This window comes from Chanodichthys erythropterus, chromosome 8 (genome assembly GCF_024489055.1).
Source record: "Chanodichthys erythropterus isolate Z2021 chromosome 8, ASM2448905v1, whole genome shotgun sequence".
Lineage (NCBI taxonomy): Eukaryota > Metazoa > Chordata > Actinopteri > Cypriniformes > Xenocyprididae > Chanodichthys > Chanodichthys erythropterus.
Window position 1 is genome coordinate 41,958,229 of NC_090228.1, and position 16,675 is coordinate 41,974,903.

General features: G+C 38.2%; 1 protein-coding gene across 1 annotated transcript; it reads left to right on the forward strand.

Moving 5' to 3' along the window:
• Window positions 1-506: 506 nt before the first annotated feature.
• On the forward strand, window positions 507-16,667 carry LOC137025265 (zinc finger protein 585A-like). The gene is made up of 5 exons (XM_067393282.1): window positions 507-545; window positions 1,075-1,207; window positions 5,822-6,852; window positions 10,985-11,156; window positions 14,738-16,667. Exons 2-5 carry the CDS (start codon window positions 1,123-1,125, stop codon window positions 16,297-16,299), a joined length of 2,850 nt encoding a protein of 949 aa, XP_067249383.1. The 5' UTR covers window positions 507-545; window positions 1,075-1,122; the 3' UTR covers window positions 16,300-16,667.
• Window positions 16,668-16,675: the final 8 nt, after the last annotated feature.

Genomic DNA, 16,675 nt, shown 5'->3' on the forward strand with positions numbered 1-16,675 from the left:
TTTACCATCTTCATAGTTTCCATACTTAATATCTATAAAGGACAGATTCAATTAAACCACATTTATCTCTTTTAACCATAATTGCACTTTGTCCCAGAAGACACTTTTGCAAGCAAAAAACAAAAACAAAAAAACAAATCATTTCAATATTAAATATAACCCTTAGAAACTCTTCAGAAGGGTAAATATCATACGATTTTAAAGTGAGTTTCATTAATTTTGGGGTGAACTGGAAATTTTAAATATTAAGTTCTAATATGTTTAAAAAAAAATTGTCAAAGAAAATATCCAAATTATTGCTTGCAGATCTGTAAGGAAACATGACATTATTGAAAATGTGTAATATAAACTTTTGTACATTTCTTATTTTTAAACTCAGTTGGCCCAATGTATAGTGATGGTAAAATTGGTGTAAATTGACTATGATAAATAACCACGTGAACAGTACTTTTTATTTGTGAACAGTACTTTTATTGTGGAGTGCGTGGTGATGTAACGTCACAAAGCGGCGCCGCGCTGCAGCGTCGTGATTCGGCTGGAGAAAGGTTTGTATTTAAAGTGTTTGTATTTAAACTAATGTTTAATTATTGAATGTAACATTGAAATGCATTATATAACTTTATGAAAGTTATTTTTCGTGATTAAAGCGCATTTACATGTGAGAAACAGAAAAGGTGGGTCTCATTTTGCTCCCTATTTTGTGAATCAAAAATTCGGTCACTGGCGAGTAGTTATGGAGAAACGGATCTTTGTGTTAATTACTACGTAAAATGATTCAGTGATTCGAAGCGCTTGAATCGCCGCGCGCTGACGACACGTGCTGGTCAAAACAGTGTAAATGCAACGAGAACACCAACAATAGCACGTGTTTTGATTAAAGTGTATTATATGAAATGTCATTTAAAACCATTAAGTGACAATTATAAACCATAACACAATATGAAGTGGGGGTTTTTTTAGGCGTTGACTACTGAACTAGGGATCTGATTAAAACACACTTAGAGATTTAGTTTGGATTTATTTTTCTTTGTTAATTATTTTTTAATCTTAATGAAAAATTGTCCAAACACACAGATAAACTCCTGGTGACGCAGCTGAGATCAACGTGACACTATTATAAAGATGGAGTTTATTAAAGAAGAGAGCGAAGACCTGAAGATTGACGAAACGTTTAAAGTGAAACAAGAAGATGCTGAGGAACAAACAGGTTGGTTTCATTCTTAAAGCTGAACTCAGCCCCCCCAAAAATGCCCTTGGGGTAAATAACACAAAAATGCAGATTTAAATATGTCAAAGCTTCAGAATAAATTATATTTACAACACAAAAAATACACTTAAAACAGCAAATAAGACTTGGAGCATGCACATAAACTTTGCACACTGTATATAAACTTTAGGAAAGCTTAGAAATAATGCCTGTACAGCACACACACAAGCATGTAGCACGTAGTCTGCCATTGTTGTTGATGTTTAGTGATGTAGTGGTGTCTGACTAGTATCGACACATGGGGTGATGACTTCGTTTTACAAAATATACGGATTGTCCGTACACATGAAAATGCAAGGGTGTTGTTTTCAGATTTATCCACTCTGGGACCCGGTGTAAAAAAGTGGTTTCATGCTCCCAAAACGCTGGATACATCTGGACAAAGCGCCCATACGATACAAAATTTATTAGGGCTGACCGATATATCGCATGCGATTGTCACACGCATTTTGTCAGTAAAGCCGGTTCCCTGATTACCGCTAAATCGCCATCACCTGCTTTCAAATGGAGCGGCATTTAATAGACAGAGCCGTAGATCACTGACAAGCCATGCAATATCGCGTTCATATCGCAGATGAATCGCCTTCGATAATGAACACAATATTGCTTGGCTTGTCCGCGAACTACGGCTCTGTCTATTAAATGCCGCTCCATTTGAAAGCAGGTGATGGTGATTTAGCGGTAATCAGGGAACCGGCTTTACTGATGAAATGCGCGTGACAATTTCATGCGATATATCGGTCAGCCCTAAAATTTATGTATGGGCTCCGAGATTTAAAGAAGCTTTTTTGCACAGTGTTGGCTACTAGTGGAGTGAACTGTCAACAGTGATGGTGTGTTCACACCAGATACGAATAAGTGGGCGTTAAGTGGGAGTGATTTACATGTTAAGTCAATGCGAAGACGCGATAGACATCCTGCTGCGCGAATTGAGGGTTTCGGGCATTTGATGCGCGTAACGCCTGATTAGAAAAATCTGAACTTTGGTGAATATTTGCCCCGCTTTAACCAATCAGGAGCTTGCTCTAGTAGGGACGTGATTATGATGAAGCGAGCGGAGGCAGAAATCTGAAACAACAGTGGAGGACAAAATCATCATTGTTGTATGTGGATACCTGGAGCTGTACGATACATCTTCACACTTTCATAGAAACAGGAATAAAAAGTATCTAGCTTGGAAGAAAGTGAGGAGGTTGGATGATCTGGTAAGTTCTGGAAAGTGAGGAGGTCGGATGATCTGGTAAGTTGTATAAAACGCTCTTTACACAATTTGAGCTATATATATAGACATATTGAGACTACAAGCTAGCTAAAGCCAGCAAATTGAGCTTATTTGCCGTATTTTACAACTACTTTCCCGCTGACGAGTTGATGTTCAGCTACCCTCTCAACAAAATCCATGTCAACCATTTCGCAAAGAGACTGGAGCCGCCTGGCAGAAGCCCCTCTCATGACGTGAATTTGTGTCTGTTGTGAAGTGAATTTCACGCGTGAATAAACTCAAAATGTTCAAGTGTCCAACCACGCGTGAATAGCGTGATTTATTCGCGCAAGTCGCGTCTGGTGTGAATGCTCCATGATAAGGTATAGCTAAGAGTTGTCCAGACCAACCTTACAAACAAATAACTTACAGAAGGTATACTTAACTAAGAACGTTTTGGGAAAAATATTAATGTTAAGGTACAGCTTAAGGTATAACTTAAGAACAGCGTAGAGTTCCGAAGGTTTCAGAAAATCCAGCCCTGGTCATACACAGTGGATAAATCACCTTTGCTGGAAAAAGTGGCAAGATCATCAGAAAATAAAGCAGATATGTGACCTGTACTGGAAAATGAGTCAGAAAGAGCAAATTTTGGCTTTTGCACCTGTCGCTGATGAAAGTCTGGATGGTCTCTTTCGTTTTTGGGGCTGAGAACTCGATATCTGTTTTTTTGTTTTGTTTTGTTTTTTTCTTTCTCCTCAAAACAAGCTGAAATATGGACTCATCTGATCACAGCACACATTTCCACCGTCTTTTAGACCATCTGAGATGAGCTTGAGCTCAGAGAACTCAGCAGCATCTCTGATCTTTTCACTTTTATTTTGCCTCTGTCCCAACTTTTTTTGAGTGTGTTGCACCCATCAAAATCAAAATTTGTTTATACAAAATACAATTATGTTGGTCAGTGAAAACATTGGAAAACTTTTTCTGTACTTTTGTCAGTTAAAAAAAGATTCAAAACCAAGCATGCCACACAAGTCCTGAAAAGTGAAGCGTCTCGATCGCCCCCAGGTGGCTGGAAGCAGTATAGGTCATAAACCCCGCCCTCTCTATGTATTCCAGTGGGACATGGGACAAACTACACAATTAAATTACACTTCAAATATTTTTTTCCAAAGACAATTTCTGTCATATTAGGCAGTTTTTAATCACACTGGTGTTCATTCTTTAAATAAGTTTGGTTTTAGTTAGTTATTTAATGCTATAAAAATGGGGGTGTGACGTCATGATTGACAGCTGTGGCCATTGAGGCGCCAACTGACTTTTTTTCTGGATCTTCGCGAGATGAATGGAGATTTAACTTTAATTTCTACATTTCCATAACAGTTCTGAGTATGGGCGGGACCTTGATATCGCTGCTTCACTTCGCGCTTACTATTGCACAGACTCAGGTTTCAAGTTCTCTATGCGCAGACTTGAGACTCAAGATATCAGCGCCATATAGACACACTGGCAGCTTCAGTTACTACAATGGAAGAGAGTGAAGGTGCCCATCCATAATATTTTTACAGTCTATGTTCAATTAACAAACCACAGATTGTGGATTTTATTGCATTTTACTAAATGTCCCAACTTTTCTGGAAATGGGGTATGATTTTTCCTGCATGGATTTGTAGCCAGATTAATAGTGATCAACACAGCTACAGTAGCAAAGTTCATTTTGACAGTCATGACAGTTTCATATTGTGTCCATGCCCAACCCTTGTTCAAGATTTGTTACATTAATGTCCACAATCATCTTGTCAATCACTCAAAGCATTAGCCAAAGACTGAGCACTCTCACTATCATCCATGTCCATTACAAAACAGGTGAAATATATAGGTGAAATATTGAATTAAAATCCAGTTCTGCTGTCTTTACTTTTCGTGTTTTTAGAGAATGGACACATCCATGATACAATATGCCACCGCGCGGAGTGTTTTGATTAATCACCGAAGGTGTTATTGCAACTGGTTAGCAACAAGCTGGTTTAGTGTACATCAGCATGCATTTGAAAATCACATTTCATTGTTTCGGACTCATGCCATCGAGAATTTGCTATGAATATTTACAAAGTTGGAATTACAACGATATCAAACTTGTGCTGAGGGGAAGCACCAGTCACTGAGAAACGAGCAAAGAAAAACTGCATTATTTCATGGATTATTAAATTAAAGGAAAGATTTAGGAAGGTACTCCTCTCAGGAAACATACAACTAAAGATATTTTTAGATGTTTAAGTGCTATTTGTAGCATTCGGATCGCTAGATGAGAGCTTAATGAACTCATTCTTGTAAAAACCTCAAATTTTACCAAAATTGACATTTCATACATTCTGACTCATTTTGCCAGCACTGGTCACATATATCAATAGTCCTGATGTTGCAAAATTTGATAGATTGACTTGTATTGACAACAAGAGGTCAAGTGGATTCAAATGAAGTAAAAGCAGGTACAGTTATAGGAGGTACTTTCCCCTTTTCATTGTGAATAATTGCCCCCATCTTCGACCAGAGTCACAGGGTTTACAAACATAAACCAAAGGAACTGGCTGATTGAGATGTAAAAATTCATCAGGCTGCTGCCAAGTGTCAGTCAAGCAAAAAAAAAAAAATCAAACTTACATTCAGAGAGAAGGTCATAAATCAAAGGGCCTTTATTGGAGAGAGGTCGGATTTTCAGTAATCCAAAGGAGAACTTCGATTTGTCAGTGTTGTTGTTAACCAGAAAGGCTGGTTAGCACGGTGTGATCAGTGGTCAGTGTTGATTTCCTTATACGGTGTGGATAAGATGACCAAAAGGATCGTATTGAATTTGTATCAATGTTATAACTCCGTCGGGATCCACGATGAATGTATTTCTAACTAGATTGATGCACAACATCTGGATGTAAATGTAGAGCCAGTGGAAGTTCGGAGAGGCAAAAGTATAACTGAAAGAGTTTTGCTGTTGTGTATCGTGGAATTGACACTGCAGGGTATAAAATGGATGATGGAATGATCCAGATGAATATATTCTATTGCAGACAATTCAGAAATCTTCATTGTTTTCAACACCCAGAGCCTAAGGATGAAGATTTAGACGTAGACTAGGTCCAGCAAGCAGGCCATCTCAAATTTCCCAATAACATGCAGATAGGCCATCTTATTTCATCAGAAGTACTCAACATGGTTAACTAAGCATACTGTAGAGACACTTCCTATAAAGATGTATAGAATGTACTTTTTATTTTAATTCTTTAAATGTCTAAATGTTTTGATATTTGTTGCTTTGTGCTGTTAAACGAATTAATTTGTCTTTTCTTTTACCCTAGACCTGATGGCCCTGAATGAAGAAAGTCAAGAACTGTATGAAAAGGAGGAGAAAGATCAGAATGAAAACCCTGATTTCATAACTGGAGAAAAGTCTTTTAGTTTCTCACAGACTGAAAATTCTTCCTCGCAAAAGATGAGAGCTAGAAGTAATTTCACCTGCCAAGAGTGTGGAAAGAGTTTCAGTCAACCTGGAAACCTTAAAGTCCACATGAGAATTCACACTGGAGAGAAGCCTTTTACCTGCCAACAGTGTGGAAAATGTTTTGCTGAAAAAGGTAATCTTAATAAACATATGAGAGTTCACACTTTGGAGGGCCCTTTCAGCTGCCAACAATGTGAAAAAAGTTTCACTCAAAAAGAACGACTTAACGCCCACATGAGAATTCACAATGGAGAGAACCTTTTCACCTGCCAACAGTGTGGAACATTTTTCGTTCGAAAATCAAGCCTTAAAATCCACATGAGAGTTCACACTGGAGAGAAGCCTTTCACATGCCCTCAGTGTGGAAAGAGTTTTTCACATATAGCAACTATTAAATCCCACATGAGACGTCACACTGGAGAGAGGCCATACACATGTGATCAGTGTGGAAAGAGTTTCAGACAAAGAGTCGCCCTTAATTCCCACAAGAAGATTCACTCAAGAGATAACAGTTTTATATGTCTTCAGTGTGGAATGAGCTTCACAGACAGTGATCACCTTAAGAATCATGTAATAACTCACACTGGAGAGAAGCCTTTTATGTGTCATCTGTGTGGAAAGAGTTGCTCAAACAAATCAAACCTTAATGTTCACGTGAAAGTTCACTCTGGAGAAAAACCTTTCACCTGCCCTCAGTGTGGAAAGAGTTTCACAGTTAAACAAAGCCTTAAGACTCACATAAGAGTTCACACTGGAGAGAAGCCTTTCACGTGTCTTCAGTGTGAGAAGAGTTTCACATATCGAACAGACCTGAAATGTCATTTGCAAACTCATTCTGGAAAGACACTGCAGAAAAAAGAGCCATTTCAAAAATCACCTTCACAGACAATTTAATTGTGCAAAAGTTTTTTTATTACACTGATGACACCTACAGATACTCCAGAAAAATCATATGTGAGACTCTATTTTTGTTCTTTAAGTGGAAAGAATTTTAAATTACTTGGCAATTTAAAATGGCGCCATAAAATATGTATCTGTGTGAAATTAATTTTGATTGGATAGAGGCATAAGATTAATACAGTAGATTTGATATATTAGATAAAGAAGCTATCAATATATTACAAAACTTCCCTCTTGCTGTGAAATGTCACAATATTTTCCCAATATTTTATATATTCACAGTATTTTGAATATTCCAACCCAATCTGACCTGTAATGCTGCCTGAATCAGAAATCATGCCTGGTTTCTACCAAGGTTTTTTTTCCCCTCTATTCTGTCACCTGATGAAGTTTCGGTTCCTTGCCACTGTTTCCTCTGGCTTGCTTAGTCGAGGACACTTGATATTCAACATTATTGCTGATCTGCCTGCATTGACACCATTGTATTCAAACTGAACTGAGCTGGATGATTACATCACTGTTTTCTCCAGAGCTGCTCTATAGATAAGTGAATTATTCATTCTGTTTACAACCGAATGAATCAATACTGAACTTACTTAGGCTGGACATTGACACTATTTTCTTCTAGAGCTGCTGTACAGTCAAAATTATGTTCCCGATATCACTGTAAAGCTACTTTGAAACAATCTGCATTGTAAAAAGTGCTATATAAATAAAAGTGACTTGACAACTCAAATTAACTTTCACTTAACCCATTCTTGTTCACATTACATAACTCATGTAACTAAATAAACTTAATTCAAATGAGTTGTTTATACTAAAAATGAGTATTGTCAGCTTTACTTAAGTGTTTGTTCAGCCAGCTTAACATTGCTGATTGAATTAGACAGAACATATATTAGAAAATGGTTAGAAAAGATAAAAGTCTTACGGCTGTGGAACGACATGAGGATGAGTACTTAATGACAGAAATTTCATATTTGGGTGAACTAACCCTTTAATCTGCGAAATGTTGGCGGGGAGTAACAGTGCAGCAGGCAGCACACCCACCACCAAGTAAACCATTTGATCACCTTACTACGTTAACCCCTAGTTAAGGGAAAAAAGTATTGTCTAGTAATGGTAGACATGGTCAAAGTGGGTAGAAGTGTTTCCCACTTCAAAGAAAAACAGTGCCGCTAAAGTATTTTAAAGGATTAGTCCACTTTTAAATAAACTTTTCCTGATAATTTACTCACCCCCATGTCATCCCAGATGCCCATGTCTTTCTTTCTTCAGTTGAAAAGAAATTAAAGTTTTTGATGAAAACATTCCAGGATTATTCTCCTTATAGTGGACTTCAATGGGCACCAAACAGTTGAAGGTCATAATTAGTTTCACTGCAGCTTCAAATTGTTCTACACGATCCCAGATGAGAAATAAGGGTCTTATCTAGTGAAACCATCGCTCATTTTCTGAAAAAAATAAAATAAATAAATAAATTATATAAGTTTTAACCAGAAATGCTCATCTTGAACTAGCTCTCTTCTTCTTCTTCTCTATTTGAATTCCAGCAGTGTAGACACTGCTAAGTGTATTACTGCCCTCCACAGGTCAAAGTTTGAACTAATTGTTATATACTATTGAACTAGCATATTGCATATAAAATTAGTTCAAACTTTGACCTGTGGAGGGCAGTTATACGCTTAGCAGCGTTTCCTTCATAACAGAATGACCCTGGACCAACTGACATCAGCCATAGGAGGAGTCTGTGCTATGATAAGAACCGTATGCTGTACCTACATTCCAGATAACTATGTAGATGGACATTTAATTGACAAAGCAGCTGAATAGAACCCAAAGGTACTTTGACGAGCCATCCAGATCCAGGTCTCGACATCATTTGCCATATTTTGCATCATCCTCCACTGAGTTTTTGCTTGCCATCTTTTATTCCAAGTCATATTTTTTAACCTTCCTGCCCGCCATATGTATGGTCCAGCCTTGTGGCGAGAGTGCAACAAACATGGGAACAGAGCAGAGTGGACAGTGGTGGCTTCTAACTTTCCTCGTGTTCCTCTGGAGCTCTGTCGATGGGTGAATGGAGATGTTGAGCCAGGGTTCCAGCTGTCAGAACCTAGGTATGCGGCTGGAGAGAAGCAACAAAGCAGCCATCACGACAGGGGACAGGCTCATAAAGAGGAGAGCAGCGCCCTTGCTCTTGGATCTTGTTCTTTGTCTATGGAAGGTGTTATAAGGTAGTTGCTGAATTCTGCTTCCACAGCATCCTGAAGGAATCAACCTTTGCTGCAGCTCTGCTCTGTTTAAAGAAACTTCCAAAGGACTTCTTGGCTTTTTTTTTTTGTTTTGCCTGGGATGTTTCAGCAACCTCAAGCTCCACCTCAGTGCTGCAGCTTAATGTCTCTTTCTGGCATTCTATCATCTCTGATGCAACTCTGGCCCTCACTCTGGGCTTACGCACTGATGAACCCCATCTTAAACCGGGGTCCAAACAAGAGGCCACATCTAGCAGCTCCTGAGTAGCGTCATCTTTATAATTCTCATTAATGTAGTGAAACATCTCCTTCTTCAAGGTCTTGGTCAGGTCAGTGTCTTCCTCTTTCATTAGCAGCATCAAAGTATTGAAGAGGTGAAGAACTGGCTATATATAGGAGACACTAATCTTCTCCTGAGAGTACATCAGTGAAGTCCAGCAGTGGGCCCAATGATTTGCTGACAGATTCCAGGACATCTATATCTTGCCAGGTTTGAATCAGATGCCATGCTGCCTTGTCCTCAGACAGAACCTGAGGTAACTCCATCCTGTTTGGCAGTCTTCACCATGTTTGCAGCATTGTCTGTGGTTATACAGATTAGACGTCTCTCATCTAGGCTCAAGGCAGCCAATACTTCTGTCATCCCCATTGCAATGTTCTTTTAATAAAGTGTATGGTCAGACTTATGTAGGGCTCCGTTGTTCGACTGGACAACAAGTCCATTGTTGCTGCATATTATCCCACTTGTGACAGCTTGGTTTCAACTTGTGTCTTGCATTTCTCGTACCGCTCTGGGATGGCAACTTGAGAAAAATAGGTAAAAATAATTTTGTGTTTTTAAAATAGTCTGTGACTCTAATAAAAGATTTAGTTTTATTGACAAACACTGTTCATTGTATAATAGTAAAATATTAGTTTTTGACGAGAAATGTGAGAAATGCATCAAATCAATCTGTAGAAAGAAAAAAAATCTGCCCCCTGGTAAAAATAGTACCTTAACTCAAACATTAGACAACATATATTTAAATTAACTAAGAATTCAACTCTAAAAACTACTGAGATATATTTTAAATTATGTTTTTGTATGTAAATGTGGATGCACTTTTGTGATTTTCAGACACGACGTGTGAATGGGACTTTTATTTTGGTGTGGCTATGTGACGTCATATGTCGGCGCCGCGCTCCTGTATCTATTATGAACGGCTGGAAAAAGGTTTGTGTTTTAGATATTTAAAGTGTTTAAATCGATGCAATTTTATCGTTATAGAAGCTAAAGGGTGTATACTTGAGTAACCAAAATGGTGCGTCTCATTTCGCGTCGTATTGCGTGAATAATTACACGTATTCAGACGCTGATAAGATGATGGAGAAATTGAGCTTTCTAAACTCAGGAGGAACTGGATTAAATGTTTCTCAAAATGATTCAGTGATTCGACGCGCTTAAATCGAGATATGCTGGTCAAAACAGTGTAAATGCAACGTGAACACAAACATCTTTAATAAATAACTTTTACAAACCAACTGCAAATGTTTCCATGAAAATGTAATCTATTTAATATAATATACGAATCAATAAATGTAAAGAATAAATGTAAATATTAAATTTATATATAATTTGTGAATTAATTTATAGTGTTTTTGATTATGTTGTTGTTAATCTGGTCATTTAAGGCCATTAACTATCAGTCTTACTCTCTTACTAGTGCACTGACTACTGAACTAGAGCTGATTGAGACGCACCCAGAGACTTATTTTAGATTTATTTTTCTTTCTGTTTATTATTATATTAATCATGACAAACTTTCCAAACACACAGAAAAAACTCCCGTTGAAGCAACTGAGGTCCATGTGTCACTTTTATAAAGATGGCATTTATTAAAGAGGAGAGTGAAGACATGAAGATTGAAGAAACATTCAGTGTGAAACAAGAAGATACTGACGAACAAACAAAGATGGCGTTTATTAAAGAGGAGAGTGAAAACATCAGGATTGAAGAAGTATTAAGTGTGAAACAAGAAGATACTCAAGAACAAACAGGTTGGTTTCTTTCTCAAAGCCGATCCTTAAAGGTGCTCTAAGTGATGTCTCGTGTTTTTAGGCCAAAACATTTTTTGTCACATACAGCAAACATCTCCTCACTATCCGCTAGCTGCCTGCCCCCTGAACACACTGTAAAAAAAACGCGGTCTCAGTAGTCGCCACAAGCTCCGAAAAGGGCAATGAAAACAAACTGGTGCAGCCTGGACCACAAAACATAATAAACACGCTCCAGCCAATAACCGACAAGAATGATTTTAAATGCACATTCATGACTGTTTCAGGAAGCACGGAGGGGAGGAGGAGGAGGAGGGAGGGAGGGAGGGAGGGAGGGAGGGAGGGAGGGAGGGTCTAGCTAGCCTCTGTTTTGTTTGACAATACTTCGAACATCAACAGGAAGTTACATCCACCCGGGATCACTTAGAGAACCTTTAATAAAATGTACAGCTCTACATAATATTTTATATATAAATATATATTATTTAGATTTAATGTATGGTCATATCTGTTGAACAGTTTGAGCCTTTTCATCACATTTTTTCTCCCACCCAAAAACATTATTTTAAACAGTAATAAACAGTATTTTGAGCTGAATCTCAAGACATTCTGGGAACACCTGAGACTTATATTACATCTAAAAGGGGCATAATAGGTCCCCTTTAAGGCCCCGATATTCTCACAGCGAACTTCTTCGGGACGATTTTTGGCATTTTTTAATTAGTCGATTGTGCTGCAAATTAGGACGATTAATAGGCAGGTGTGATTGTCATTCCATCGGCATAAAAGACCAGTTATACTTCATATACATCACGCTGCATTTCACGCACAGTTGAGCACACTAGCCTTTCAAATTATACTCCTTTGTCCGTGAGCGCGGAAAAACTGATTTAGTGGACTGCTGTTTTGAAACTCTCAAGTCACTCACACATGCCCTGTTGTACTCGCGGATCGTCCTGTAGGTGGACGGGGTGAGCGAGCCTTTAACCAGCTCTAGTTCAGGCTACAGGTAGGCGTGGGTACCAAAACCTGGTAAGGAGCCCAGCGGCTAAATTATTATACAAGCCTGCGCTGTATAGATAAACTCTGACGTTATAAATTCAGTTTCTGTACGTTACTGGTGAATTTCTCTCCCTCTGAAGCTGCGTGTGAGACGGAGCAACTCACTCTGCAGCCGCTTCGTTGACACACAGCTTCATCTGATGATGGCAGGGGAAAACAGACCATTTTGACAGAGTACTTACATTGTAGTCCACTAGAATTGATGCTGACCATGTTTATCATAAGTGCAAGAAGTCATTTGCATGTGAAAGTAGAAACGTGCAATTCAGACGAAACTTCTGGCTAAAACGTCCATATTAACTTTCCTCATTAAATGTGTCTGTGGGTCCGACACATAGCCTCCACAACGTCATCACTCGTGGCCAGTGCACTCGATGCAGTTATGAGCAGCAGGCTTTGTAAAATGGGTGAACTCTTATTTTTGTTATCACATAGATTATGGCTGTTTGACTTACAGTATAGAAGCATGCTTCAGAATAGTTTTGAGAAGGTGCTTAAAAAGTTGAGCCATGTATTATTATTACTATGCATTAGGCTACTACTAAGTTAATTTGACAGTCTAGATTTTTGATCACCTGTTTTGTGTATTTAACATTTAACAGATAAATTATTTTTAGTGCACTGATTGGAGAAGCTTGTGTTGTTCAATAAATGTTTAATTTAAGCAATTGTCTGTATAACGTCTTATTACTTAACTTATATTTTATGAGATGATGGGGAAAAAAAGAAAATCAGCCAAAAAAATCAGCATCATCGGCCATCGGCTGCCCTGATTTCTAAATATCGGCATTGGCCAGAGAAAAACCCATATTGGTCGACCTCTATTATGAAGCAGCTCTCAGTATGTGTTTGTTCATACCTCTGGACGTCTGACCTCGATGGATCAAACAGAGGAAATGAGCTGGAGAAAATTTCCACATCAAAGAATGTGGAGCCTCAGGGTACAACTTGGTGCAGGTATGACATTAATTTGTCGCATCACATGGTTCCCTTGACAAAAACCCAATAGGATTATTCCATAGGCATTTGGATTGTTGCAAAAAGTAAGCTCTGAGGTCAACAAAAGTTTGATACTTGCACGTTTTGTCCAAGATTATTTTCACAGATAAACACAACTCTTATGAATTTTGAAGCCTAATTGCATTTGCCAGATGTAAAAAGCTAAAAGTAGGCTATAAACGAACTCCACCACGGTCCAACAACTTCAACGTCACCATCACTGAGCTTCCAACAACTCTTTCAGTTTTCTTCTAAAAACATTTTCCCAGAAAATTTGAGTAAGAATAGTTTATAAAAGCACAATTGAGCATGACTAGACTGTAAAAGCAGAATAAGGGGCTGTTTACACGAAAACTTACTATGGCAGTTCATTTACACAACAACAGCATTTTGGTGGCCTGAAAACTTTTGAAAACTGGTTTGTAAGTGCAAGTTTTTGAAAACGGTCTCCATGTAAACAACAAAAACGGGAATCTGTGAAAATGACGTCATGCACATGCGCATTACGTGTTTTTAGTAATTTTCACGGTTTCGTATGAATGGGGATCTTCTGTTCACGGAAAACTGCCATGTAAATGTACCCTGAGTTGACCTGTTTAGAGTGATGATATTCAATGTCCAACAGCCTCTGTAGTCCCATTTAGCCACTTGTTAGCAACCAACATTTCAAGACATGTAACAGCTTTAAAAAATCACAAGTGGGGTAATACTGATGTATTTTATGTAGTAAAATAAAACGTGAAAGTCATTATGTCAACCATTTAACCAAAATCCCATTTAAAAAAGAATAGACTTGGGGACGATGGAACCGGAAGTGCTAAATCCTAACTTGTTTTAAGTTTTGGCCTACAAAGTAATGTCATACCTGCACCACTCTATTGCCACAGACCAATGGTAGTTTGCGGAAAGGTTTGTTCTAGCTGGTGAACACCTTCAAAGTTCGCCTTGGCAAGCAATTTCAAACTCCTGAAACAAACTCCAATCTAACTTCGTTATGGCCTGATGTTATGTAAAATTACATCACACAAGTTTGCTCTTTGATTTCACTTGAATATATCAGGGTCTTTAAATGCTGACTAATTTCAAACAAACTTAGTCATTTTGGGGGGAAAAAACAAGAAAGAATATCACTTACATGTAGATTAATTGTATGTGGCATTTGAGACTATTGTTTTCTCTTTGCATGTGTGTTAGAGAAAAACCGATGCTCTAAGCCAAGCTGTGGAAAAGCAGAGGACCTAATACTGAACCCTGTGGCACACCATACTTGTGTTTGATGAGATCTGCATTGTTTGATGAGTGGTAGCATTTAGATATGTCTTAAATCATGGTAATGTTTGTCCAAAAATGCCAGCATAATTCTCAAGCTACTCAAAATAATGCCATGATCCATGTTGTTGAAAGATCTAATAGCACTTTAAGAGAGCTGTAACATTAATAAGTGCAGTATCTTTAATATGATAAGGCATACATCTTTTAAGGCATTAAACTGTGGTTAACTTGTATTGTCTCTTTCATCTTAGACCTGATGCCATTGAAAGAAGAGATTGAAGTCCTGAATGATATGGAAGAGAAATTTAATGAATTCATAACTGGAGAAAAATTGTTTAGTTACTCACAGACTGAAAAGACTTCCTCAAAAAAAATACCTGAAAAGAGAGGGCCTAGTATTGATTTCACCTGCTTTCAGTGTGGAAAGTTTTTCAGTCAACGTGGAAACCTTACAGTCCACATGAGAATTCACACTGGAGAGAAGCCTTTCTCCTGCCAACAATGTGGAAGGAGTTTCACTCAAAAAGGAAGCCTTAAGGCCCACATGAGAATCCACACTGAAGAGAGCTCTTTCACCTGCCAGCAGTGTGGAAGAAGTTTTAACAACAAAGCAAACCTTACAGGCCATATGAGAGTTCACACTGAAACAAGCTCTTTTACCCGCCATCAGACAAGAACTACAAATGATTTCACCTGCTTGCAGTGTGGAAAGAGTTTCACTCAACGTGGAAACCTTACAGTCCACATGAGAATTCACACTGGAGAAAAGCCTTTCTCCTGCCAACAATGTGGAAAGAGTTTCAATCAGCGTGGACACCTTAAAGTCCATATGAGCGTTCACATTGAAGATGGCTCTTTCACCTGCCAACAGTGTGGAAAAAGTTTCAAGAAAAAAGCAAGCCTTAAAGTCCACATGAGAAGTCACACTGAAAAGAGCTCTTTTACCTGCCATCAGTGTGGAAAAAAATTTAACAGCAAAGGACTTTTTAATTGCCACATGAGAGTTCACACTGGAGAAAAGCCTTTCACATGCTCTCAATGTGGAATATGCTTCAGTCAAAAAGGAAATCTTAACAAGCACATGAGAATTCACACTGGAGAGAAGCCTTACACCTGCAAACTGTGTGGAAAATGTTTCATTCATAAGGGAAGCTTTGAAAGCCACATGAGAATTCACTCTGGAGAGAAGCCATATACCTGCCATCAATGTGGAAAGAGTTTTACACATAAGCCAACCCTTAATTCCCACATGAGAATTCACACCGGAGAGAAGCCTCACACCTGCAAACTGTGTTTAAAGAGTTTTGCTGAAAAAGGAAGCCTTAAAGTCCACATGAGAATTCACACTGGAGAGAGTCCTTTCACCTGTCAGCAGTGTGGACAAAGTTTCACTCAAAAAGGAAACCTTAAAAAACACATGGAAATGCACTCTCGAGAGAAGCTACACTCATGTGAACAGTGTGGAAAGAGTTTCAGATTAACCAATAATTCCCATGTGAAGATTCATTGCGGAATAGGTTGTCCAGACATGAAACAATTTAACGGGCACAAAATAAGTGGTAATAAGTTTAGAAAAAGGAGCAATTTCAAAAATCACTTGCACATTCACTCTGAAAAGCCATTTAATTGTGTTAAGTGTAATAAAAGATTTATTTTGCCTTCACACTTGCAGATACACATGAAAAGTCATGCAGGTGTGAGACGCTTTTCCTGTTCTTCATGTGGAAAGAGATTCAAATGGCTTGGCCATTTAAAATGGCACCAGAAAATACATAAATGTGTAAAACTAAGGCTGTGTTTACACCGCAGCTGAATGTGGGCCAAATCTGAACATTCCTTATAGAGGGTATGTGCGTGACGTCACTGTCGACCGTTATGACTGAGGTTACGCCCATGAGTGGCAAAAGACTGAGCGGCAACATTGGTTTTCAGCGTGAATGCTGTGAAAAACACAAAACACATCCAAAATGGGAATGAGCTTTGTGATTGACTGTACAAATAACTTTGACATAAAACCTGAGGTATATATTTAAAGAGTGCAGAAAGCTACAGAAAAAAGAAGCAAATATATCGCTACAATTCACAAAAACAGCAGAGAAACATGTTTTGCAGTTATTTTGTGTCAAAATGTTGGATTTTAAGGGATATAATACTGTATATATTGTATTGTTATATATTGTTTTGACAAC

What these genes read in the sequence shown, in the direction of transcription:
- LOC137025265 (XM_067393282.1), top strand. Translation starts at nt 1,123, where the DNA reads ATGGAGTTTATTAAAGAAGAGAGCGAAGACCTGAAGATTGACGAAACG. An exon ending in AAAAATCACCTTCACAGACA is followed by an intron (nt 6,853 to 10,984) that starts ATTTAATTGTGC and finishes ACTTTTATAAAG; the next exon opens with ATGGCATTTATTAAAGAGGA. An exon ending in AGATACTCAAGAACAAACAG is followed by an intron (nt 11,157 to 14,737) that starts GTTGGTTTCTTT and finishes CTTTCATCTTAG; the next exon opens with ACCTGATGCCATTGAAAGAA.